This window comes from Perca flavescens, chromosome 10 (genome assembly GCF_004354835.1).
Source record: "Perca flavescens isolate YP-PL-M2 chromosome 10, PFLA_1.0, whole genome shotgun sequence".
Taxonomy (NCBI): Eukaryota; Metazoa; Chordata; class Actinopteri; order Perciformes; family Percidae; genus Perca; species Perca flavescens.
Genome location: NC_041340.1, coordinates 23,062,068 through 23,089,777, shown reverse-complemented (window position 1 = coordinate 23,089,777; position 27,710 = coordinate 23,062,068). Strand labels below are relative to the sequence as shown.

General features: G+C 41.5%; 1 protein-coding gene across 3 annotated transcripts; it reads left to right on the top strand.

The window, feature by feature from the left end:
- Positions 1–589: 589 nt before the first annotated feature.
- Positions 590–27,339, top strand: neurl1b (neuralized E3 ubiquitin protein ligase 1B). 3 transcript variants are annotated; one of them, XM_028589424.1, is made up of 6 exons: positions 590–821; positions 19,750–19,994; positions 20,087–20,420; positions 23,327–24,067; positions 24,811–24,936; positions 25,729–27,339. In XM_028589424.1, the coding sequence occupies exons 1-6, from the start codon at positions 728–730 to the stop codon at positions 25,974–25,976; spliced, it is 1,788 nt and encodes a 595-aa protein (XP_028445225.1). In that variant the 5' UTR covers positions 590–727; the 3' UTR covers positions 25,977–27,339. The 3 variants fall into 3 exon arrangements, with proteins under 3 accessions (XP_028445225.1, XP_028445226.1, XP_028445227.1); XM_028589425.1 differs by lacking the exon at positions 590–821 and adding an exon at positions 6,014–6,091; XM_028589426.1 differs by lacking the exon at positions 590–821 and adding an exon at positions 14,923–15,354.
- Positions 27,340–27,710: the final 371 nt, after the last annotated feature.

Genomic DNA, 27,710 nt, shown 5'->3' with positions numbered 1-27,710 from the left:
AGACTCTGAAACTGAAGCAGCTAAACTGAATTCAGCCATCATTCATCATTTACAACTGTGCTTTTCCAACGTGACATGTCAACATGTCCTGTTAAAAAGGCCTTTTAATGAATAGCATGGTTAGTTGAAAAAAGAAACACAATAGAGTGGATATGACTGTACCAGCTTGAATGTAAAGGACCCTATTTAAATAAACTATTTAATCCTTTTGATTTGACCTTTATTTTTACTCTTTTGGCGGAGTTAAATGAAGGCTGTTGTGAGCAAATAAAAGTAAGATAGGCCTGCCTGCCACAGCAAACATCAGTGCCCGCGGTTAACGCTCACCTCTCGAGGACAGGAATATTACCATGCACGCCCACTTCCCCATTTTTTTAGAAATTGCGGTGAGGGCTGTAGCAAAAGTCACCAGTCTTCCCTTCTAATGCCATGTATTTAACCGCGCGCGCGCGCGCGCGCACAAACACTCACGCACGACGTCCTTCCCCTCTCAGGTTGGATTTTATTGGACAGAATAAAGAGATAACAATATAGCTCATGTTTACACATCTTCAAATTTCAGGCGGGAGTCTGGTCACTAATATAACACAGTTTCTGATCCCTCTCACCAAAAACCACTAGCCTAACTAGAAGAGATTAGACTACCAGAATCAACCTTATTTTATTAAACGTCATTAACTTGGCTGTTTTTTTTCTTTAAATCAAGAAGTTGTGTGTGGGAAACAACATGGGAAATGAGCAATCGTCAAGGTGCATTCCATTTGATTTGAACGATGTTCCTCTTTCCAACAAAGAAAAGAAACTTAACTGCGCCACAGATGGTAAGCCAGACTCTTTACTTATTTCACACCTCCTGTTTCTTTGTGACTTGACAGTCTAAAAATGACCTTAAAGCTGTTAAACATTAAATAGATGAATAGTTAGGCAGGCTTAAGAGTACATTCAGGGATTGTAGCAGAGGGATACTTGAAACATCACAGCAAAACCACAAACATACATAAAATGAAATCGGCCTACAAATAACATTATTATAATAATTCACTAACCTTTTCAGACTATCTGTAGGCCGTATTTGAACACTTCCATATGTTTGTAAAAAAAAAAAAAAAAAAAAAAAAAGGCAAGGCAAGAATGATTGAAATGATTTGTCTTCATTTTTGATAGTCAAACATCTTATGACTGCTACAATCACATTATAGCCTACGTTTGGTACAGTTATTGACACCAATTTGTTAGCTCAAAAAGCTGATCCTGAACCAGCGTCTGAGCTGTTTTACCACATCTCCTATTAATTAAACTTTATTTGTTGTTTTAGACAGACAGGAAATGCCTGTCACTCATCTCTTGCTGAATTGAGCCCTGTGTGGCTGAGAGAGGTTCACAGAGGCCTCTGGTGATGTCATAGCTTTCCCAGAGCCCTACTGGGGAATGGGGAAGAAAATATTCTTAGAATAGAAAAGGAAGTCACTGGACAAGAACCACTGTGATCCAGAAGAAAAGACAACGAGCAATTTCAGTATGTTTTCAAAAATTCCATTATTATCTGTTTCTTCTATTTATTTTTTAGAAAAAGTGGGCGGAGTGTGACAAAAAGATAGTACAAGCACTTCTTTAGTTTTAATGCTGTCATGTTCTTACTGTAAACCAGGCCTATGATAAAAAAATGTGGATTATGTTCAATGCCAAACAAAACAGCACATTTAATGTGATAGAGGGCACTTCAGCAACACATATTTGAAATTAGTCATTCATAATTTATATTTGTCTGCATTGATGTAATGTTACATTCCTTTCACTCTCTCTAGCTCTAATGGTTTTGAATGTATGTTTGAAGTTATTCTTTTCGAACATACCAATATGCATCGCTAGGTGGCGCCACTGTATTATATTGATGTCGCAACCTGGGGGAGAGCCATTACAGAGCCCAGCACTTCATTATCTGACTTTGGCAAGAAAAGGAATGAGTTAATTGGATTATTGTAGCCAAGCTAAACTACATCTTTCATCATTTTATTCCCTGTATTAGATCCAATAGTCTGATTAGATCACTGCATAAAACCCTAAACATTGTTTCTATTTAAACATCCATTGTCGAAATGTAAACAGTGGTATAAGACATGTTTACGCTGTGGTTCAGTGGAATTGGTTGCTTATGTCTTGTTCCCTCAAGCAGCAGGTGTGGCTGTGTAATTTCCGCTTAGATCTGTTCCTATATTTGAAGCTAAAGCAGGGCCTGTCTTTGGAGAGTACTAGTGCTCAATGTATATGTTAGAGCACTCCCCCCCTTCGATCACGATGTCAGCAGGAGACCTGATAGCATCAGGCAGAGTGAGTGTTTTGAAGGAGGGTGAGAGTGGAGCAAGACATAAGTCCTAGAGAAAGCAGAGTATAGAATTCCAGGTCAGACTTAATCTGTTACACAATGATCTATCATCATGACTGCTTCATCTGTTGTATTCAGATTACATCTATGCCTAGTTTTACTCGGGTAACATGCTGCGTAAAGTATCTATGATGCACATCTGTGTGTCTAGACAGTAAAAGGTATGTGTATGTGAGTGTGAGTATGGCCGCGGCCATTTCTCTCACATGTGATGAAGCTCTTGGGTGGCATACGGGAAGGCAGTTAAACATTGAGCACCATCTTAATTATTCAAGACAGCTTGACTGTGTGCATGTGTGTGTGTAATATGTGTGTGTGTTTTTGTGAGTCTGTGAAAGAGAGAGACAAACGAGAAAGAAAATGAGACGAATCATTTTATCAGTAACATTCACTGGACATATATATATATATATATATATATCACCTATTATCTTTAGTAATTAATTATCTGTACTGAAATATAATTTTTTTTAAATCCTTACTTTTTGACAAGCTGGAATTAGCGAATGTTCAACATTTTTGCTTGATAAATGACTTAAAAACAATTAACTGATTATGAAAATTATCTCCAATGAATTGTCTGACTGATAGTTTCAGCCCTTATTAGTGGTTTAGTTTACATAATCCTAGCCCTATATTCAGCATGGCTTTCAACACAGTACAAGAAAATCACTCTCCATCTTCGACTAACTGTGGAGAATCCAACCTGATCTGTTGTAGGTTAAAGGCTGACAGCGGAGCCCATATCTCCCTTATTACAATTTCAGCTTCCCCCTCTGAAGTTCCAGTTCAATAATGTTTCCTCCCTGTTTTGCTCCTTGTCTTGTCTCTCCACTTCCAAGCAGGGGAGAGGGTTTTGGCGTCGTAGAACTGTGAGCCGGATGCTCCCTATAAAACTTGGCTTAATGTGGGGAAGCACCTGAAAATGCTATCATAAAGAAAGAAGAACAATTGCTGATGAAGGCAGCTTGTAAATGAGAGCCATATTGTCTCTTTGACCTATTAATGTGCGTTTCTGAGAGTCAGAGTCGTAAAAAACATGGCCACTATTCTGGAGCTCCGTCTTCTTATAAATACCACTGATTCAAACACAAAGAAAAGGCGAAGCTGCACTGGAAGTAATAATGGAGCCACTGCATTTTTGCATCTGTATTGCTGCTTGTTGTTAATAATCCTCTGGGATATTAGATACACTTTAGGAAAGGAAGTTCTCATATTTACAAGTTCCAAAAATAGCCCCGTCACCCAGCACTCTCAGTATATCAGTGTCCTACCAGAAGCAGGGGCCCCGCAGAAGTTTCCCACACGTGTCACAGGCCAATGTCATGACAAGAGAGCGAGGGAGAGAGGAAGAGGGCCAGGGAATGGGTAGGAGGCAAGATTAGCCTTAAGGAGAGGCAAAGAAAAATAATGAGTAAGATAAACAAAAGCTCATGTTAGAAGAAGACAGGGGTTAAGACCAAGGGCGTAGATGGTGGTTGACTTCACGGCAGCGGTGGGACGTGAAGAACAGGAAAAGGGGCACAGATGGGCGGAAGCACTCAGCAGTGTAAAAGCGTTAAAGGTGAACCGAGTGTCTGTGAAATTGACCCCGATGTTTCCCCCCTTCGAATCAAACGCGAGGGTCACGTAAAGGAGTGTTTATGGCCCCCACAGCTCTGTCTTTCATCTCAATGATTATTTCAGAGCTGCAATCCCTACCTGTAGCATAGCCCAGTTGTTTACCTGTTGGAACACATTAGCTGCATACTGTACATTGTAACATCTCAAAGTGTCATGGACGTGATATCAACTTACAGAGTTCCCAGTGGCTCATATCCTGCTTTGACAGTTGTCTTTGATGTCTGGTATGCAGTCCGTCTAAGGAGTAAACCTCCAGATAGCAGATAGTGTCCAATCCAACACATTGCTAGATTCTGACAGCACAGGAATTATCAGTTACATTTGTTGGCATACCCTCAGTCAAATGCCTTAGATTAAAGTCACCCTCCACTCAAAAATATGTTTTAAATATTGTTATTTCACTTAGATGTTTGGCCTTCACTGTGAAGAGTGATGTATGTGCAGAGTTTGACACTAGAAGGCTATTTTCAAATTATTTGGGACATGCACATGCATGCATGATTCTTTGCTTGGAAGCCAATCATGGTCCAGTATGAAACGTCACACAACTGTGATGTATAAACTTAAAGCCTCCAGGGCACAGACACTGAAAATGGACTCTTCATTGGAGACATCTTGTGTCCTGCAGTTAAAGTTTACAAATTTAGAATATTTCCATATTCGTAGACTGGATGGAGAGGGAGTACGTAAGATTTTGACTCGGTAATTGAACGTTTTTGGGGAGAAACTATATCAGAATCACAATTATTATTCCAGGCAGATCATTTCACACTAAGATCACACTACATGCTTGCTCTTGGGGGAATTACTGGAATTGTTGGGTATTTGTAAATTATAGAGTGTGGTCTAGACCTACTCTATCTGTGAAGTGTCTTGAGATAACTCTTGTTATGATGTGATACTATAAATAAAATAAAATTGAATTGAATTGAATTGAATTTGGATATGTCTTAAAACATGCCTCTAAAAGCTGACATTGCACACAAACATCCATAACACAGTGATGGAAGCCACTAAATCGCAGGTTTTGGGTTTGTGTCGGATATATCAAGTTTTTATCTCTTTTACTGAATGTTTTTTATTCACACACTAAAGTTTACTTTGAATGAATCAGACCAGCACTAATCGGCATTAATACTCCGTCTCATCTGGATATTTACTTCTATTTAATAAAATATATGTTTATTTTGGTGTTGGACTCCAACTGAACTGCTTCAGCAAAAACAAGCTGATGTGAATCATATGAAAACAGAGCTGCTGATCTGTCTCTGTTGCCTGGTTCAGCTGCAGCTGCGGGGCTGCAAGTCCATCACAAAGAAGATTTGTTTCTCCCTGTGCTCCATTTATTTTTCTTATTTGTAGTCTGGAAATCTAATGATAAGACGGAAACCTGGCTGGTTGTCTCCCTCTGTCCCATCATTTTCTGAAAATGTCCTCTATTTTAACATCAATCTTTACATAAATAGCAGTCAAGTTATAAGAGCAGGAAGAAAATAAGCATTTTCACAGACCATGTTTTATTTGACCTGAATACTCGAGATAAAGGAAAGAAATACACATGATCGTGTTTCATTTGAAAATGACTCAAATTTGATCTCATTCTCACTCACATCTCACTCTCATACTGTCAGAATTTGTGACGGTTGGAAGTGATTCTGAAATGATACTTCAGGTAGCAGGAAAGAGGGAAGCCATAATGTGCTCAGCGAGGGGCATCCGTCCAGAACAGAGTGGTATAGCTAGCAGAGGAGTCGGTACACGCCTCAGCTTCAAGCTGCTCCATGGGAACCGGGGATGGATGGCAGCTGTTTCCCTGGAGACCTGGGACTAACACGACCTGCTCTCTAATTACCTACGCCCACCTGAGTCAGCAGCGAGGCAGGGGAGCATGCCTCAGCTCAAGACCCTTAACACAGAAACAACAAATATCTCTTTGATTTCATTTTGCCACTTTGTTCTGAAATAGTTGTGGAAGAAACATGAATAAAGGCCAAAGGACAGCAGCTAAGGACATGAAGGCTGGAAAGGAAACGACACAGGCACTTGGGAAACAATGCTGGCATGACCGTAGAGCTAAGCTGACAGGTAAATTTGAAAAATGTTTGCTCTTTTGCTGAAGACAGGTGGTAGAAGGACTGTGTCCCCTTTTCCCTGCATGTTAGATCTTGAATTAGCAACAAAAACTAGCATGCTCTGTGAGTGACACAATGTCAGCTAATTAAACCCCTGCGTGGCTTCCCTGTTCAAGTCAAAGGACATGATTTGTTGGCATATTACATGAACTGAGGCAACGCTGTCTGCCTTCATTAAAGCTAATGCAAAGAGAGTAGAAGGCCTTGAAATCACCCTTGACATCAAAAGCATAGCACGTTATTACCAGACCCGCTGGTATACTGCTGCTTGCGGCTTGAAGATATGTGCAGAGGGCCTTACCACCTGGGTCTCTGTCTGTTGATTCACATGTAGCTCCATCTCTCTGGAAAACGATGGTCATTACTCCTCTTCCAAAAAAGCCAGTTCCCCAGGAAAATAATGACTATGGACCAGTTAGCCCTGACCTCGATTGTAATGAAGCGTCTGGAAAACATAATGATGTGAAAGCTAAATTCAAACATAAATGGACAGCTGGATTCTTATCAGTTTGCTTATGAAGACAATCGTGGCACGGATTATATTTACCTTGAAAACCCCAAGGCCTACGTTAGGATGTGTGAGTTCTCCCAATCTGTTTACATTATATACAAATGATTGTACAAGCAGCACTTTAATGTCAAGTTTTCTGATGACACATCTTGGGACTTATTAATTCAGACATTGGCTTTAGTTTAAAGGTTCAAATGTGGTGTGATGACCATCATTTCATTTTAAACATTAAGAAAACAGAAGAAATTAGTTTTAATCCAGGACATCTGGGGGATCTTTTCCACTATTGGTCCATAATGCTTGTATTACCCAGGTTTATTCTTACAAATACTCCAGTGTACACATTGTCTGTAATCTGTCTTCTTGGAATGTCCATGTAAATTCGGTATGCACTAGGATCCAGGAACAACTTTACTTTTTACGCAGACTCAGGGTGTTTGGGGTTGGACAGAGGGTAATGATGTTATTTTATCATGCTGTGATAGTCTGTGCTATGCACTTTACGTCTGTTACTGCACTATAGTTGTATGTATGTGTGTCCAAGACAAATAAAGTGATTTTATCTTGAATGTCTTATATGACAGTTGACGTGACTCATTCACCCAGAGATCTGGATGGAGAGTCTTGACTTATGTCCCCCAGAGTGTCAATTATTTGTATGTCCCTCATAGCGATGCACAGTCTAGTGGAGAACAAAAACTGCTTTGTATTACAGCCTCTTTTTTAGGTCATTTGTTTTGGATCTGGGGATCTGTTTTTGTTTTAGGAAGCGAGCCATAGTTAGAATGCCTGTGACTATAATGATGTCATGAAAATAATAAGCATCTACCATCAGTCATAAGATGAAACCAAAGGGAGATACATTATTTTGATAACACTGAACGCTCAGACACCAATAAATTCTGCATTGACAAGACAACAAAGTAACTTTCATGACCTGTGACATATGCAGACCAGAACAGTTTTTCCAGTCTGATTTTTTCTGCCTTCTATGGCACATTTGGAGATGGACAGCCTCATAATCTTCAGAGAGGGGCAGAAAAGGGGCAACTGGTAGAAAAGCATTCATCAGGAAAGCTAGAGTAGCAGAAGGGGACCATACATACAGCCCAGGTCTGCCTTACTGTCTTTGGCTACCAACTACAGAGGAATGGAAAGGGGTTTGGAAGGAAATATGCTATTATGTAATGCGCTCTCTGTTATCCCTATATGCTCCTACCTTTGGGACTGTGAGACAAAACGGGCACACACTAATGGTCAGTATATATAATATGACAACTGCTGGCTGTTGTTCTTGAACTTCTTGAACTTCTTTCACTTCATGGAAACATTAGAATCTTTACTTGAACCTAGAGTTGTCCAACCTTGTTGTTGAAAGTGGGCTTAGATGTCTTTTTTAGCGTACTGAGTGACTGCACAGGGTAATAATAGCAGAAGTATTTTGTGTCATGACCCCAGGGCCTTCATGGGGTTGCCGAGCCCCTCTGCGGTCAAGGTCTCTTTCACCATGGGGGGCTGGTGTGTGTAAACATTTTGTTACAGCTAGCAACATGTAGGAAATACTCAAATCTGTTAATATTAGATTTTTGGAAAAGTGCCAACTTAGTCTTGCGGTACGGGTGTTTTTAAAAAACACTTTTCACCCTCACACTGTATTATTACAGTTCACAATACACTAACGCTGGAAAACTCTGTTCCACTTTTCCGGAACATTATCTTCGATAAACTGATGCTTTAGCTCTAGTGAGAAACAACAGTACATGATCAACACATGAAAAGAAAGTGATTAAAATGTTAAAGTGGTTGTAGATGAAAAGCCCCAAACTGAGCTCAGCAGTTCCCCAAAACCGCTCCCGTTTCGCTAATAAGATTTTGGATTCTTTTCTTCCGAATATTTGAGAGTGAAGCAATTTAGAGGTTAGAATCTGGGACCCTGGAGGCAAATTCTGACAAGCCTTAAAATGCCTGGGAAGAATTTCCTTTTGAACTATGTCATAAATTCTAATGATGTTAACAGGTTTGATTTGGATTTTCTTAACTATAGGTTTGTTGTTTAATATATACCACAAGAATTCACCGCTTCCCCCCCTAAACGCCTGACAGGATTAATGTGAATATGGCCCAAGACTTTTTTTTTTACAGCTGCGGTGCAGCAGTGAATTGCTGTGGTTCAACAACATCCATCCCCTTTTAAAATATTATCCCACAAAAAAACACATTTATGTATATACATACACCAACATAAACTTCCTTCCATATTTACACACAACTCTCTTTATTTAGCATCATATACCTGAGAGACTCCCTTATTTTTATCCGTTTTTGAAGAACTATTAACACATTGTAAATTGTAATGCCGTCTATTCTTGGCATATGCCTGACAGGCCGTATAAGCGAGCCTGCTGTTGTTTGTGTGAAGTCATGTTAAAAATGAGAAAGACCTTGACATAGGCACCCGTAAGACCTTCCTCTTCCTCTTCATCCAGAGACTGGCCACCTCTTAGACAACTGTAAAATTCCATGAATTTTCCACTGCATCAAGCATACTACTGTCTAGTCACTGCTAAAGAAGATGACAGAAAAAGAACCGAATGAGGACTGACTTCTTATGTGGAACAATGTTTGTACTTTTGGATCACAATTATAAAGATTATTTGCTCCATCTCGTAAACCCACAGAAGACATTATAGATGATGTATTAGGGTATACCTTCATTTTGTCTCAAGCTGTGCTTGTATCTGGAGCCACTATGCAAAAAGCTAGAAGAAGTTGGCTATGTTGTTCTGGGCCAAGAGCATTTCCTGCATCTCCTTCGGTGGTGCATCCGCTCCTCATCCCAGAGAACATCGAGACAATAGAACAGATGGAGGAAGAACACTGTCCGTGCATCTGGTTAAATGCAGTGAAAGGCCATTTTTAGCATGTCTCCCACTGACAGAGAGGCCTAAAACAACATTTTAGTGGAGCCGTGCCACTATTTAATCTTCCACTAGCACAAACTAAAAATGTAGTTCTTTGTAGCAAAGTGCAACATTGATTTGCTGACATTTTAATGTACTTTAAAATGCTCAATAGCTGAAAAGATGTTCATATAAAAAAAAAAAAAAGTTTAATCCCGCCCCGCTGACTCCATTGTGTTAGCGTAGCAGGGGTCATTTAATGTCAGTAGCTGACATGTTATATAATGTCATGATTTAGACTCCTAAATGGAAAATGAATCAGGAAATTTCTCATATTCACAGTCAATATCCCTGTCCGTCATCATTACCATTGTTAACAACCTGCCTACCAACAAGAATAAAGTGGACCTCGAGTTACATTTTGTTGTTTTTGTCAGAAAGTTGTTTCTTTCTCCTGTGTGGTATTAGCGCATGATGACATGTTGTGAAATGTTACTGACATATACTGCAATAGACTTTTCAGGTAGAAGTAGTTATAAGGTCTATAAGGTCTGCTGTTCATAATCAGCATTCTTTTTTAACTATTTAAATTGTTTTCCCTGCACTGAAGAAAACCGAAATGAATTATGAATTGTCAATTCACTGCATTACAGTGCAGTGCTCATACCAGCGGCAGTGCTTTATTTCCCCACTCGCCAGTGATTCACTTCATGGTGGTGTTTTTAATTTACAGAAATCAGAAATTGCAGAAGTGAAACCAAGCATGCATGCATTTTGTCAGCTCAAGACTGCCACAGCGTTCAGTCTCACGATCTGAGGATTTTGGAAATTAGAACAATCTGTGAGGGCACTGAGCAGCACATGGCAAGAACGCCCCCTAAAATGGATCCAATTAAAGGCAAACTGCACTGTTGCTTTAAAAAAAAAAAAAAAAAAAAAAACGTTTTCAACTTAGTACGTTTCATCATCTACGTGAGGGACTTTTTTACTGAGACAATGGCTTTGGCAATAGTTGAACTCTTACTGTGTTTTTGAAAAGCAGGTGCTTGACTCCAGTGGCCTGTTAAGAGTCGACCTAATGAAAAGACAGGAGCACACATTAAAAACAGATGTTAATGCACTGTAGTAGAAAACAGCGCTTAAAAAAAAAGAGGTGACCAGAAAAACATTGTTGTATGAATGTGGCTCATTGTGCTGGCCCATGTGTGTTTGATGGAGATGGCTGTTTTCACATTGAAGGTGGGTATGACTCACTTCACCCATTAGATCAGTGGTTTGGACAGCTTAGCCCTCCCCTGATACTGAGACCACCGCATACAAACCTTCCCAACAGCCATCTGCTCAGCATTTCTACACTGTTTCTGAATCTTTAAAGAGAATTAAAATACTGCAAATGCAACACTTTGCTGTCCAAGGACCAGTCACTGCGCCGCGCTGCGTGGCAGCAATCGCACTGCTGTGGGCCAAGTTTCCTTGAGCAAACGAGGCATGCCTGCCCTCCTTCTCTGGAAATAACTCTATTCACTGTAGGGGCCCTTGTGAGATCGCTGCATCACATCTGCTTGATACCCAAAAGGGGGACAGTATGCATTATGGTTCACATTAGAGCAAAGTATTCCTGTTTGCTCTATAAAAATAGATGCATCGTTCTGATAGTGTCTTGTACTTTATGTCCTTCACCTAGTTGCGTTGGTGTAAATCACAACTCTGGACCAATCATTTTCACACTAACTAATCACACCAAAATCTCAAAAGCTTGCCAGCATGCGCGGCTCTGTACTGCAGTGGGAAGTTCTGTTTGAATTCTGTTTGTACATGGGTGGTCAAACCAACAGTGTGGGCTCTTTCTCAGTTGGTCTCCACACCCACTTCCAGAGGCGTCTTTGCTTCTGTCATGCTGTCAGAGCAATCAGACTGACGTATCTATGTTAATAGTGTCCAGGGGTAAGCGCTTAGGGTGATGCCAGGTTGTAATTTAGGCTTTGGCTGAAGCAGACCACCGACACACTCTCTCTAAACTAATTCCACTGTCCGCATACTGTCTGAATGCACTGAGCGAGTTCTGACTTCATATCAGAGTGGTACTGTATATATACAGCGTACCAAGGGCGCATACTTTTCATGGTTGGCTCTTTCAACGCTGTTGTTTTATTTTAGATTTGACCATTGTTGAAGCCTGTGTGTGCTGAATTAGTCTGGTTCAACGGAAGTACATTTCCAGGATAACTGCCTGACATCCCGCACGTTGCTCACCTTCCGTTCTTTAATGTGTTGCCGATCTCTAACGCCGTTAGCTTGGGGAAACAACAACAAACTTTGAGCTAGCAAGCTACATGCTGAAAATTTAAAGTTTTTTTTTTTTTTTTGGGGCTTTTTCCCCTTTATTTTGAAAGTGGATGAGAGATGGGGGACGACACGCAGCAAAGGGTAGCAGGTCGGATTCGAATGCTGCGCTGCTGCAGGACTCAGCCAACATGGGGCGAACGATCTTACTGGGTGAGCTAGAGGTCACCACGAAAATTCCAAGTTTTGATGAAAATTTGGATCGTGCAACAAGGCAGGCCTGCATGGTTATTTCGAGGAATGATTTACAAAGAATATGTTTATGGCGTTTACTATCTAACTGGAAAATTTTGGGACCAATTGGTCTGGATCGCTGTGGACGAAGTTCACACAGCAATACACTGGTAAGAGCAAATTACGTTTAACCATGTATCCAGATCATTTAAATGGCTCACTCTACTGTATTGTGTGAACAGTTAACTTCATTTAATATTTAATGTGCTGTTTGCTTTGGCGGGGTGCAAATCCATCCATCCATCCATCTTCGTCCGCTTATCCGGGGTCGGGTCACGGGGGCAGCAGCTCCAGCAGGGGACCCCAAACTTCCCTTTCCCGAGCCACATTAACCAGCTCCGACTGGGGGATCCCGAGGCGTTCCCATGCCAGGTTGGAGATATAATCCCTCCACCTAGTCCTGGGTCTTCCCCGAGGCCTCCTCCCAGCTGGCCGTGCCTGGAACACCTCCCTAGGGAGGCGCCCAGGGGACATCCTTACCAGATGCCTGCATCACGGGGTTCCATGTTCCACCAAAACAAGTTACTGTCACTGCGGCCAGACCTTAGCGCCATCCAAGACGATTGTGATTGGTTTAAAGAAATGCAAACAACCCAAAGCATTTTTTTTCTCCTATCCTAGAATGTATCTGTGGTGTAGCCAGACCTTACTCCACAGTGCTGTGGAGGTCTGGCAATGCCAGACTAGTGCTGGATTATCTTTTATCTATTCACATTTACTTAAAGTACAAAGTCCAGTATTCTTAAAGGAATAGTTTGACATTCAAGGGGAGATAGGCTTAATTCTTTCTTGCAGAGAGAAAATCGATACCACTCTCATTTTTGTACGGTACCCCCAGCCGCCTGTGAGCTTAACTTAGCAGAATGGCTGAAGACAGGCGGAAACAGCTAGCCTGGCTCTGTTCAACGGCTACAAAATATGCCTACCAAAGGCCTCTCTAAAGGACATCAATTAATATGTTATATCTTGTTGATTTTATCCCAGAGTCTTGTCTTCACCATGAGGTTGCCAGTTGTCTGAGCCCTCAAAAACCATTACAAATCAACGTTTGTGAACTTGTTTCGGATGTGTTTTCTGGACAAAATAAACCAATGTCCGGTGCACTTTACTTTGGATTCAGCGATGCGTGTATTCACAGATCTGTATACACATGCTCATTGTACTGTAATGTTTCACTATGAGTCGGAGACAAGAGTAAAGTTATCGCATTAACCGGTTTATTAAACCACTCAAAGCAGTGCAGAGAAAACTTAGGCTACTGATTGTCTGAGTGTTTCAAGTCTTGCAGAAAACAGCACTCTCACTTAACAGCCCCAGTAACAACAGCAGCAGAGATTAAGTCGTCACAACCGCTTGTTCATTTCGCAGCTTTATAGCGAAAACACTGCAGCCACCAGAGAGCTTTGTCATTTGAACAGATGTCATTTTGGGGCACTTACTGAAACAATTGATGCTGTTGCTCTTCTTTGGGGAGGCTGTCTGGAATAAAACGTATTTCCCAAAATGTTGAACAATTCCTTTAACATTTCTCTGTGCGTTTGAATACTCCTGCAGACATCCAACAGTGTCTTAAATGATTGTGCTAAAAAAATGACCCTAAAAGCACACTTCCTTTCCTTTGGAATATATTTAGCCCAGCAATCATTATGCATTCATTAACACCCCATAATCTTCACAGTAAAGCAGACATGATGGGGAGCAGCACTTGTTACTACAGCTCTGCTGTGTTTACAGGGAAAGCTTGATTGCAGACTCCATTGCAGCCTCATATTCACTTCCTGTGTTAATCCCCTTTGCCATAGCAGATCTTTCTTTCTGAGGCAACGGCGAGGGCGTGGTGGGGGGGGGGATTTCACTTCTGCTTTGCTTCACCCCAAACACCATTCACGCAAGGCTCATATAAAGAGCCACATATCCTGCTAAAACAAACAGCATTGAGGAGGTAGAAACAAATGCTTTTGTCTTTGAGTTATATTTAGTTCCTGCCTGCCGTCACCCAAACGCCGTCTCTCACGAGACTTGTTTGCCCTCAAACTGAATTAGATCATATATGACCATGTGGGCAGTAGAAGCACTTTTCCTCCATATGTGCTATGGATCATGTCTGTATCGTCAACCTGCATACATAAAGCAGAAAGTAAACCCCTTCTGCTAAACGTTATCCAATTAGTCACAATCCGAACATCATATTGACATCACACATCTACATTTTCACGCATTCTCATTTATTAACCAGCAGGCTTTGTTCGGGATATTTGACACACAGCTGCTGAAGCGCCCCTGGCCTCTTCTAATTCTCCACTATGGGAGATACGCTGACGCTATCCCGGCACTCCCTTCACTGATGGTTTCAGTCCCATAAACCCCGTAGGCCATGGCTCCTCGGAGAGTGGTGTGGTCCAGAAGACAGGAAACAGCTTGAGAGAAGCCCAGCAGTCAAGGCTGTGGGAGGGCAGAGGATAGGGTTGGGGAAATAAGGGGATTTCCTCATATGGTGCTTGGACTTTTATTAAAGAGTGCTTTTCTGTTTGTCCAATATTTGAATATGTGATTAATTTATGTTTGGTAAGCCCTCACAATGGGTCTGTGGGATCTGTGATTTAAACATCTGACACCAAGGATCCTTGCATCGTGTAAATGTCTTTTCTCTGTATTCAGATCAGTCTAACCCCTTCAGGATGATACTACCTTTTTGAAACAACCAGATGAACATAATCATTTTACTGTTATCAAAGTTTGTGCTGTGCTTTCTGCATGACCCTCTGTATGCAAATGTAGCTACTGACTAGACTAGACTGGATTCAGTCATTATGTTTGTGTACAGTAGGCTACACAGTCATTAGGCTTCATCTTGCTTTGGGTGAATAATTCACTGAATTATTCAGAGGCTCTGTGATGCTCTTGAGGGGGAATCTCTGCTTACTGTGTCTTTAAAGTCGTGCAGAGGGGAGCTATACTAAAGAGAGGAGGGGGGCTGCTGTGCGCCAGTTGGAGGTGTCTGCCTGTCGCAGCGGCTTGGTGTTGACATTAAAGAAGAGCGCGTCCAATGCTTCAGCGGGGATCTACGGCGAAATTTGAGATACTCCGATTGAACCGGTTCCAGGCAGATTGTCATCAGACTGAAGATACATGGATGGACAGAGAAATAGTGCAATCGGAATTAACTTGTCAGCCGGTGCGAGGAATTTCTGGATATAATGGGGAATACGACACCTAAACCTTTGATAGGTGAGACTTGTTATTAATTCATGTATCATTCACGAGGCTTGCAATGCACTCACACGAAGCGGTGTCTGCGCGAAACCGCTTGATAGCCAGAGATACACATGGCTAGACCTGATACCTCCACTTGTGTTCGCTCCGCGTGGAGACGCGCTTCCCATCACGGGGGGAGCTGAGCGCGATTCCCTGCAGGGAGCAGGTCCAAACAAGCGCTCTCTGAAAACGCACTTTTTTAACTCATCAATTTATAGAATTATAACCAGTGAAATAGCCAAAAATGAAGAACAAAGAGTAGTCACATAAAGGACAACATTTGACTTTTGATGATCATCTAGCAGGATCGTAAAAAAAAGTGAATCTAATTTGAAACTATTCTATCATAATAATTTGGTTGTTGAGAATGTATACTGTATTGAGCATTGTTTTAAATGTATCGCTGGTTGTAACACAAATTACCAATTTCTAAGCCTGTGCATTAAATGGCTGATCAGTTTATGATTTTTTTTCATATAATTAGATTGTTTTCTGATACAGTATAGGCTATGTAAGTCCGGCTTGTATTTCAGATAGGAAATATTACTGTTTGCCATACACTGTTGTTTAGTATATATATATATATATATATATATATATATATATAGATAGATAGATAGATAGATAGATAGATAGATAGATAGATAGATAGATAGATAGCCTGCAGCAGCCCAGTCACACAAATCACAAAACTAAGATGAGGACACCTGGTCAATAAGAAAAAAAAAACATGAATAACTACAATCTTAACTCCAAACTGATCAAACACTTTATAATAGGACCGTTCTCTAATACATATACTACATACAATAGTCTGCAGTTATCCCAAGTATCAAAGCTGACTTATATAATGTACAATCTGAAGTGAATTATTCCTGTGAATTGATTGCATTAAGCTGTCATTACGAGCTCTCAGAAAATCACTTTGTCATGACACCTACAGCGCATTACTTGGTAATCAGTTCCCCATATCACTTTGATTTAATGTCTGTCACAGTCCCACGCCCCCAACAGACCCACTCAGTGGCTAAATGATGTGGTTACTGCCACCAGAGCCAGCTGTAGGGTTTGGACTGAGAACAGTAAGTTGGTCACAGAGGAGCAGGAGCAGCATTGGTCCTTGCTTGCAATGTATGGGTTTGATTAACATGGAATTAATAGAATACCCGTGTTTACTGGGTTTGTATTAGAGATGTGCACAACATATCAGGTTTGTATAGGTTCCTCTCAGTCAGTATATCGTCACTTTGCAGGCCTATGTGTGAGGAAGAAGTCATAACAGCAGCTGTGAAAAGAGTATCAAGTGATGTCATTGGCTTTTTTTTTACCAAGAAATTCATGTTCACAACTAGAAGCAAAGATCTGACAAAATTCCACAGAGGCTTATCACATCTTGCTCAGTGAATGAGTTAGTATGATGAACACACAGCCTAGAGATATGAGAGAATAAAGAGCCTGATCATCTTGTGGCCAAAGATAGCTCTGACGAATGCACATAATCAGTCTTACATTTCTTAAAGCTCCTCTCTGTGTGTCTTGTGCAGTCTTATGATTGTCAGGGAGACATCATTCCTATAATTCAGCAGAAATATGCGGTATTATTGAGACTGAGCTTTGCATGATGACCACATTTATGATCCTGATGAGGTCGCTGTCTGGTCCCACTATAATTTCTGTCTCATCACTTTCCAGTCCTAATTCCCAAGATGTATGTCTGTCTCTCACCTATCTTTTGCTGTTCTCATGACTTTGATGGTCCAGCATGCAAATCTCACCTATACTGCTGTTAAGTACTCCTAACAGAAGGTCGGAGTAGTTATCCATCACTGACACACATTACCATTACACTCGAGTCACAGAGCTATGTGCCTGATCTTCCAAAAAAAAAGAGTCATTAACCATCTGGCATTCCCTCAGCTGCACAATAAAAATTATTAACCTGTATGCTATCCAGGTAGCTGGACACAACATGTATCCTTGCTCTTTTTGTGCAACAATTAAAAAAAAATTAAAGCATTAATTTGTCAATATAGACAAATATAAGTGACAGTAAAATAATTAAAAGGCCCTGTAGAGTTTTCTTGTAAACAAACTAAAAATTTGTATGCATTCGGTGTTAAACGTGGTGTATGCTCACCGCAGCCGACCTGTCGAGCGCCAGTGTGACGTCATGGGAGCGCCGTGACTGTTTATACTTGCGCATGGTGGTCGCGAAACTAGTTGCAGTCTTTTCCTGAACAGAGGTGGTGCTAATGTGGAAAGGCTACCGACTTTGATATTTCTACAGTTTAGAAGAAGAAGAAAAAGGTAAACAACGGCAGAACTGGCAGCAGCATTGACGTCAATGCTTCGATTTGATTCGATGACCTACTTCGTCGGATTAAGCCTTTCATTCGCCATAAAAGAACTCATCTTAACCCAGTTAGTTTACAAGAGAGACTTGCAGTCACTCTGAGCGACCTGGCATCCGGTTGCCCTCGAGCTCGTTCATGCTTCCTGTTTCCGCTTGGTTGCGCACCGCTGAAAAAAATAGAGTGGTGCACGCCCTCTGGTCACGCACTTAAAATCCTGGCGCGCCAGCGAGAGCTATGTCATTTTGATGTCACATTGGCGCGCCCAAGCTCGGCTGCGGCTACTGTAAAACGGCCCTTACTCACCAAAACGCATTGTGTATGTAACCTTGAAGTCTAACCAATGTGGTCATCAACCTTACTAATTTTCATAAAGTTCAAATTGTTGAAAAAAAAGTTTTTTTAAATTGTTTATTTATTAGTTTTCAAATTGTTAGCCAGTTATTCGTGTTTATTTGCCAACTGTCTTCGTCTTTGTTGGCACATTGCTGCGTTTCCTAGCACATTACCGCCACCATGGTGTGAAACCATTGGCAGGGCTGTGTATTGCATCAATGTGTCCTTGTGCGTGTGCACAAGTCAACCAAATTGGGGACCCACTCATAAAAAAAAACTGTTCCACAGCGCTCCTAGAGGTCAAAAACTCTGCAGGGTATCTTTAAGGTTTTTTTTCACATTTTACATCTTATAATGGCAAACAAGTGTCTATAACAGTCTTCGCTGCAGGTTCTTTAACTGCAGAGTCCCAGTGTGTTCCTTTTTCAACAAGGCAGTTGAGCCTAAAGCTGATCCTCAGCATGCTTTTTGTCCACACATTTTACCCAAAGTGTATTTTACTCCCTCAAAAGCCAAATTCCCGGGAGTAGAAAGGAAAGGGGCACCCGCACATCATTTGAGATGTTACAGATGTTCTTGCTGCTGCTTCGTAGTTTAGAATATAATCAGTGATAATGTCTAATTTAGGAAATGTACTGTGGAACATTTCACTGAGTTATTGTCTTTGCACCAGATCACAGTGAATTTTAAACAGAAATGTAATCACTGTGTGGCCCTGAAGGCGAGTAGAAACACAGACTTGCTTTGAATGTTGGATTTCAGCCAGTATATATACCATAAACACTCATCTACAGTTTCCATTTGATTTAATATAAAACCCCCAAAGTCTCATTTAAGCCAAGGCCCAGTTTGACTTGTTTGATTTCTGACCCGTTAATTTTGTTTTGTGATGCTCATGAAGAATTTCTTCTCCCAAGTAGAACATTGACTCCTGTGAAGATGAGATCAAAGATTAAGCGTTTGAGTATTTTGGAGATTGGGTATTTTTTCACTGTCTATTCATTGTGTGATTCCCTCTCTCTCACTTCTGAAGATAACGTGGAGGAATGAAAGTGGCTATTCATGGTTTGTTTATGCTGTAGGCCAAGGGTGTGAGTAGGCCATAAATAAGAGGAAGGCTTATCACATCTGTTGTCGACTCTCCTGTGATGCTATTAATATTAGCACTGCTCAAATATATGTGGATTTTAAATAAGTCAAATGTCCTTTTTATGTTTCCCAGTGATATATGCACAAGGGTTTTGTCTAAATTTACCTTGTTGTATTTCTGGGATATAAATGTCCCATATGGATGTGGTAAGTAGACTGATTTGGGACAGTTTGCCTTTTATACTGTAAATGTGGGTTACATACTAAAAGAGACTATTTAATGTACTTGTTGAGAGGAGCAGAGAGGCTTTAATGTGTCAGTGTGGGAAAGGAAGTGTGTGAGACTGCGGGTTCCTTTACATAACTGGCCTCTGCCCTCTAAAGCAACTGCCGTGGACAACTTGCAAACAAGTTATTGTGTGCTGATATGTTCACCTCTTTTTCCAACAGCTGGTGTCACTAACATTCCTGTTTTGACCTTGTCTGTGTCGCATAAAAGCAGACCATGTTGCTTTCTAATTTGATTGATGAGGTTGAATTATTGAGGGCTTTCTTTCCTCTCACTGTACCCCTAATATTTTGGTACCCACAGATGCGACTCTGCAACCCCGCCCGGTGGCCAGCAGGCAGTACTACACCCTGCCTAAGAATGGGGCAGGTGTGGAGAGAAGAACATCCGCCGCTCCGGTCAGCATCAATATGGAGTCACCCCGCTTTCACCCCCACGCCAAAGGCAAGAATATCAGGCTGGATGGGCAGCTTCGGCGTGCCACACGCAAGAACAGCTTCTGTAATGGCATCACTTTTAGCCACAGGCCTGTCCACCTCTATGAGAAGGTTTGTTTTTTAATTTGTATTAATTACTGTACTTTTAACAGCTAGAGATTTAAAGAATTGAAGTTACATTTTGATTAATACCATTCATTCAGGTGCGTCTTCGCCTGAGTGGCGTGCACACTGGCTGGAGTGGAGCTCTACGCTTCGGTTTCACCAGTTTGGACCCCAGCGAATTGGTCGCTACAGACATCCCCAAGTATGCTTGCCCAGACCTGGTGACACGGCCCGGCTACTGGGCCAAAGCTCTGCCTGAGAGACTGGCCTTGAAGGACAATGTTTTGTCATTCTGGGCTGATCGCCATGGAAGAGTTTTCTACAGCATCAACGATGGAGAGCCCATCCTCTTCCACTGTGGCCTCAGCATCGGCTGTCCACTCTGGGCCATCATAGACATCTATGGCATCACTCAGGAGGTCACACTGCTTGGTAAGCACTTTATTAAGTTGTTTACTTGCTCTGTGGAATGACTCCTATAAAATACTTGTTGTTTTTGTCATGACTCGGCGAGATTCGAGAGAGGCGAGCAGAAGCTGAGTCATATTCCAAAGGGAAGTGTGATGAACAAATTTCACAGCTGACTGGTCATTAATCTGAACGCAATCCATCATTACAATTCATATATACCCAATAAAGTTTTGAGTAATACATATTTTTTGACTGGAATCGGTGTCAGCCAGAAGGCCATGTATTTTCATCATTGCTTTGACAACCCCGAAACCTCGAGAACTTATTTTTATAGTGTCAACACATTCACAGCTAATTTAATCAGCTTCCTGAGAGTCAAGAAAGCAGCTGCGTTGTGAAGCTCCGCAGCAGCGGAGGCCAATGTAGTAGGAGTAGGTAGTATGGCCTGGGGCGGCACAATGATCTACTATCTTTTTGACACAACTAGTGTGTCTAGAAAACCAGAACCATAACATCCCAAGATAAACAGGATGTGGACCACGGATCTCAATCCCCCCTGAACATCTCACTCCTAACCACTCTCCACTCTCTTGCTATCACTTTGTCACTTTCTCCCTCTTCCTTCATTTGCATCACCCTCTCCCCTGTGGTTCCCTCTCATACTCACTGGATGTGTTTATCTTCAGTCTGACAAGAGCTATGGCCATGTTTGGTCAAGGCGGCAGATCCCAGGAGCTTTGGAGGGGCCAGTGCACTCAACTGCTCCAGCATCACTAGAAATAGTAATGAAGGAATGTATCATAAGTCAAAGGGGGACGGCTAGCGCAGGACTTTTTTTTATATCACACATGGAGAAATTCAGCTGTACTATGAACTTTATAACTATGTACTATGAGCCTGGCAGTTTAGAGAGCTCATGTTAAGGAAGAAAGGGAATGAACAAGGGAGTTAAATATACTGGTGACTGTCAAATAAACTGCTGCCCAACAGCTTATTTGTATGAAAAACAAAGGTTTATTTAACTCCACACAAGAAACATCAGAGCTAAAGTACCATACGAAGGGCTCTCAGCGTAGAGAGTTATTCTAGGTCTCTTATTGAGTGTCCATGAACATGTATTATCCAATACCTTGACAGCGAATACTGTGTAAAAGACATGCTTCATCTTGTATTTCTAAACTGTTTGCTGTCATTCACACTGGGAAAAAGTAATAAATAAGTGCATATACAATAAATATGTTAAAAGCAAAGATGGGGACTCAAGTTTGAGACTCGGACTCGAGTCGCACTTAAGTCGCACAGACAGTGACTTCAGTCTTGAATTGAGATTTGTCCTCGAAAGACTTCAGACACCACTCGGGACTTTATTTTCAGGAAACGTCTGATGAGCTAAATGTTATTACCCTCTCTGCATAACCTATAACCTACCTACATTGACATTGACTTGACTACAAGACTTGAGGCTTGACTTGGACTCTAGCTCAGAGACTTGTGAGCATCTCTGGTTAAAGGTCCCATATCATGCTAATTTTTAGATTCATACTTATATTTTGGGTTTCTGCTAGAACATGGGTTAGGGTTACATGCTTTAATGTTAAAAAAAAACCCTCTGTCACCCTCTGTCTGCAACGCTCGTTTTAGCGCGTCTCTTAAAGCTCCCTTCCTGAAAAATCCCAGTCTGCTCTGATTGGTTGGTTTTTCTCGGTCTTTCGCATCTGCGCTCTCTGCACCTTCATTACAGCCGGTGAATGATTGTAAAGTCTACGTAGCAGGACTTATCTACCAATATATAGTATAGTTGTGACATCACAGTCCTGACGGCTCATTTAAAGGTCCCATGGCATGAAAATTTCACTTCATGAGGTTTTTTAACATTAATATGCGTTACCCCAGCCTGCCTATGGTCCTCCAGTGGCTTAAACTGAGCCCTGGGTATCCTGCTCTGCCTTTGAGAAAATGAAAGCTCAGATGGGCCGATCTTATGAGGTCATAAGGAGCAAGGTTACCTCCCCTTTCTCTGCTTTGCCCGCCCAGAGAATTTGGCCACCCATGAGAGAGAGACATCATGGCTTTCAAACGAGCAAAGTGGCAGTTGGTCAAGGCCACACCCCCACTCTCCACCTTGCCCCCCCTCTTTCCTTCTCAATAGCTACAGACCCAGAAATGGCACATCCTAAGGAAAGCTCATTGTGGGACTGGCTCTAGTGGCTAATTCTGCACCAAGGCTGAATTTCGGGAAAGAGACTTCAGATACAGTATTAGAGGACCACTAAGGTCTATATAAAAGCATCCAAAGAGCACCATGTCATGGGACCTTTAAAGGCACCGTTTCTCAATACGGGCTGTGTACTTTTCTCTGTGGATTTGGTGTTTTGATACTTTCACAGTATTTATACAGCGCCTCAACCTATTTAATCATCAAAAAAGAAAGCTCACCTTTTACAATATTGGACCTTTATTAACAAATTTGTAGAAATGTCATGTCATAAATTTCAAGAGCATGTCAACGATTAGTCAATTAATCGATTAGTCAGAAAGTAATTGGCAACTAGTTTGATTAATCATTTTGTGAATATTTGTTTTCTTTGTCTTCCATTTTTCAGTTTTCTCATGGTTTACAGATGACTAATCAATTGAGACAATAATCAGCAGATTAATCTATAATGCAATTAATCATTAGTTGCAGTCCTAAAATATGCCCATATAAACAAAAGCGCTCATTGAGCAAAAACAGATATCAATGAGGCCGCAGTAACACATGCAGATAGTATCTCAGCACGTAGCTATTCTTCAGGCATCATAGAAGAAATGAGGACTCTAGAAAAAAGAGAAAAGAAGCAAAAAGAAGGGAAGTGACCCAAGCTTACCTGGGACAGATCATATCATGTCCAAGTCACAGACTTATTTGTTTATATTCTCTACCACAGAAAGCACGTTTGCTGAGAACGTGGGATCCAGCTGCCTGAGTGCGGCCCGTCTGAGTGCCTATCTGCCCCAGAGTAGCCACGACTCAGCCAATTACAACAACAATCAACTGGAGAACAACCAGGCTGCTGCTGCCAAGATGGCCAACCTCCAGCTCAATAACTACACACAGCTCATCCCCTGCTGCTCCTCCACCTCTTCCTCCTCCACACCGTCCTCATCTGCCTCCACTGGATTCAGCACCCCGAGGGTGGTCCGGGGCCTTCCTTCCCCGCTGGACAATGACTTGCACTTTCACCCCGTCCGTGGCTCTGATGTAATACTCTCTGCAGACCGCTCTGCCGCCTGCATCCACTTTCTGGACAGCAGTCGGACTCTGGTGTTCAGTGACCGTCCGCTGCATGTGGGTGAGACTTTATACGTGGAAGTCAGCCACCTGGGCCTGCCCTACTTTGGGGCGCTGTTGTTTGGTTTAACATCCTGTGACCCTGCCAGTCTACATGCAGCGGATTTACCGGCAGACCCTGAGGTTCTCCTGGACCGTAAAGAGTATTGGGTGGTGCATCGGGGCTTCCCCATGCCTTGCTCTGGAGATGTGCTCAGCTTCAGTCTGCTGCCCAGCGGCGATGTGCTCCACGGGGTGAATGGAGTGGGACGTGGCAGGCTGCTCTGTGTGGACACCTCTCAGGTCCTCTGGGCCTTTTTCACCCTGCATGGGGCTGTCAACAGACTCAGGATACTGGGTAAGACGAGTGCATTTACAGCAACACGGACAGGTGATGGCATGAAACACCAAATATTACTGAAGTCTTACATTTATATGTTAAAGTATTGTAATTATGAGATGAAACACAAACTCCCAAATGGACTACTTGAAGCAAAAGTTCGACATTTTGGGAAATAAACGCACTCACTTTCTTTCCGAGAGTTAGAAGAGGAGATTGATGCCACTCTCATATTTGTACGCCAAGCTTAGCACAAATACTGGAAACTGTGTTAGATAGCATATTTCCCAGAATGTGCAACTTTTCCTTTTTATACTAAAATAATAAATGCCCAAAAAGGACATACTCTTCAATTATCATCAGTCTATTTTTGAGTCTAGGCAGCCACCGCATTTTATTTTTTTCCCAGACTAAAGGAATGCTGTGAGTTTATGTCTGTGCCTGTTCAGTTTAGAGCTGTGACCTATCTGTCCTCCCTCCCACATAAACTCCCATCAGCTCAAACACAACAATATTATCATCAAACAGACACTAAAAGAAAATCACTCTATGAAACTTCAAGTATTACAGATATGTATATCCAATCTGACTGGTTAGGGCCGGTCACACTCTGGCCTTACACTCAAACCGTTCAAGGACACTGAATTGAAATGATACCAACTACAGTTACATACACACTTTGTCTGAATGGCACCTTTAAAGGCTTTACATGAGTCTAATTATCTGGGTTTTGTTCATGTGTATATATCTTTGTGTTACAGGAACGCTGCACTCCAGTCCTCCCTCCACATCCCCCAGCACGTCTCAAAGCAGCAGTCCCGATGACAGCGACTCCGACCTGGCGTTCAGTGTCAACAGATCCTCCTCTGCCTCTGAATCCTCTCTGGGTAGGTTACCAAATGTTGACAGCATGCCTGATACAATGTTTGACTCCCCCACCAAGCCTCGGCAGGAAGGATCTTACGGTAGTAGAGGTGTGGCAATTCTGTCAGACTGTACTAGCGAGTCACGGGAAAGATTCAAAAAGTTTCACTTTTGAAATGACAACAACATGTTTTTACCTTGTTAGAAATATTCCTCCATGATTTGGTAGAGCTATAATGATTAGTCAATTAATCGATTAGTCAACCAAAGAAAATGAATTGGCAAATATTTTCATTATTGTTTAAGTGTTGTCATTTTACATTTTTTTAAAGTAAAAGATCCAAATATTTTCTTGTTTAAACTTCTAAAATGTGAACATTTGCTGTATTTCCTTGTCATACTATTATAGTGGTATTTTGGACTGTGGGATGGATACAAAAAATGTATTTGATGACATCACCTCGGGCTCTAGGAAATTGCGAGGGACATTTTTGACTGTTGTTACATAGATTAGTCGAGATAATAATCAGCGGAATAATTCATTTTGAAAATAACTCTTAGCTGCAGCCCGAGTACGCTTTTGTTCAATACCTAATCAAAGATTAGATTCTAACATGGAAATTTGTATTTGTCATGGCTTACTAACAAAAAGAAACACACTACAAAACACAGACAAAAAAAGTAGAATATATAAAAGCAACAGTATTAAGGATCTGAACCTATTCCCCCAACAATGACAAGAACAAAAGTTATCTGTTCATGCATCCAGGTCTGTTCCATTTCAAGACCCACACGTTTTCTTTCTTTTCGTGTAGTGACTGCTCCCAGCTCCCCCCTCAGCCCTCCCGTCTCTCCGACTCTCACCGCCTCAGAACTGCCCTCTGCTGGAAAAAACGGAGAATGCACCATTTGCTTCGACCAGGACGTGGACACCGTCATCTACACCTGTGGACACATGTGTCTCTGCAACAACTGTGGGCTGAAGCTGAAGAGACAGATCAATGCGTGCTGTCCGATATGCAGGAGGCCAATCAAAGATGTTATCAAAACATATCGGCCATGATGGTCCAGATGTTCCAACAGGTGCTGTGACTTCCGCTGCTGGATTCCACCTGTGATCCCTTCTCAGGCTTGGTTGGACACAGATCTTGGCCCCAATTGGAGATTAGCCAAACCAGGACATAATTGTGCCTATATGTCCATTTTATATGGGTAAATCTTTTGTGAAGATAGAATATGCTCTTCATATGCAGAACTGTGATCATCTTAATACATAGACTTCTACATGAGCTCCTTTGATTTGGCTGAGAAAGAAGAGATGAATCATGCGCTCCTTTTTTGTAATGTGAATGTGATGTCTCTTACGTCACATGTATTTACTGAGCAGAAAAGCCTGCTGTGAATATTTGGTCCTTACACTCATCGTCCTAGATTAATGTGTGCTTCAGCAGAGTATGTGGACCGTAGTCTATAACTTGTAGTGCCTTAGATTTATGTCACATTGTGTGTACAAGTAATCATGCTACCAATCCTAGCCATATTTCTAATGTACAGTACTGAAAGTGTGTGGTGAAAAGGCACACAGATGCAGAATATATGCAATGAAAGGTGTTATAGAAAGATTCTTTAGTGCAGGGGGGGTCAAACTCAACAAGAGCCAGAATGGAAAATGTGAATATCATGGCCAGACATGTAGAGTTTATTGACATGCTTTTATTTAAGAGAAAAAGTCCAATATGTTGACTGTTTTATTGTGTGTCTCATATAGCTTTCTCACTTACAGTCTGGGCCTAGTCGCCTGGGTAGCTCACCTTGTAGAGCAGCCGCCCACCTATAGAGGTTTACTTCTCGGCGCAGCGGCCGCAGGTTTGACTCTGCCCTGTGCCCCTTTGCTTCATGTCATTCCCCCTCTCTCTCCCCTTTCATGTCTTCAGCTGTCCTATATGAATAAAGAAAAAAAAAATCTTTTTACAGTGTGGGCCTCATACAGCCCCCAAAAGTCAGAAAAAGGTCCTTAGCCACAAAGACAAAAAGCGACAAGAAACGTAAAAAAAAAACACTGGAAAAAGTGGCCAAAAATGGCTGGAAAAAGCACCAAAAACATGAAAAAGGGCCTAAAACGTCAGAAAAGGCTTCAGAAACATTGAAAAAGCACCAAAATCATCGAAAAAAAACACCAAAAATAGGTGGGCCAAATTTTATTGTGAACCGTCCTAAATTGATATGCGGGCCGGATCAAAATGTGACAGGGGCTGGGTTTGGCCCTCAGGCCTTGATTTTGACACGTGTGCTTTAGTGGAAAGATGTAACTGTATATAAAGTGTGTTCAGTGGCGTGCTTTAAGAAAAGTATGTTTGGAAAGTACAAAATGAAGAATCCGGTTTTACACGTTGAGAGATTAATAAAAGTGGACTGTGTGATTAAAATGTGTGTATTTTTCAATGATAATATTTCACTTTATACATTTTATTTTTATTGTTTCATGAAAAACAAGTTTTCTACATCACAATCACAAGGTTATATGCAGCCCTTATATAAGCTTTGCTTTTCCACCTGAGAGGGACATAATCATGAGGACTCAACGTCAAAATATGCATCATTTGTTGGCGTTAAAATAAATCAATTTCATCTGTATAGCTGTAAATATGGCAGCCCTTTTAAGTGTCATGAGAATATTTTGGGGGAAATTATTAAGCATTGCTAGTACCACCTGTGTGCTTTTCTTCTAAAATATGAGTCAGCTATTTTTCTTTTTGACATTTTCATCGAAAATCTGTCTCAATAATCCTTGCTAAAA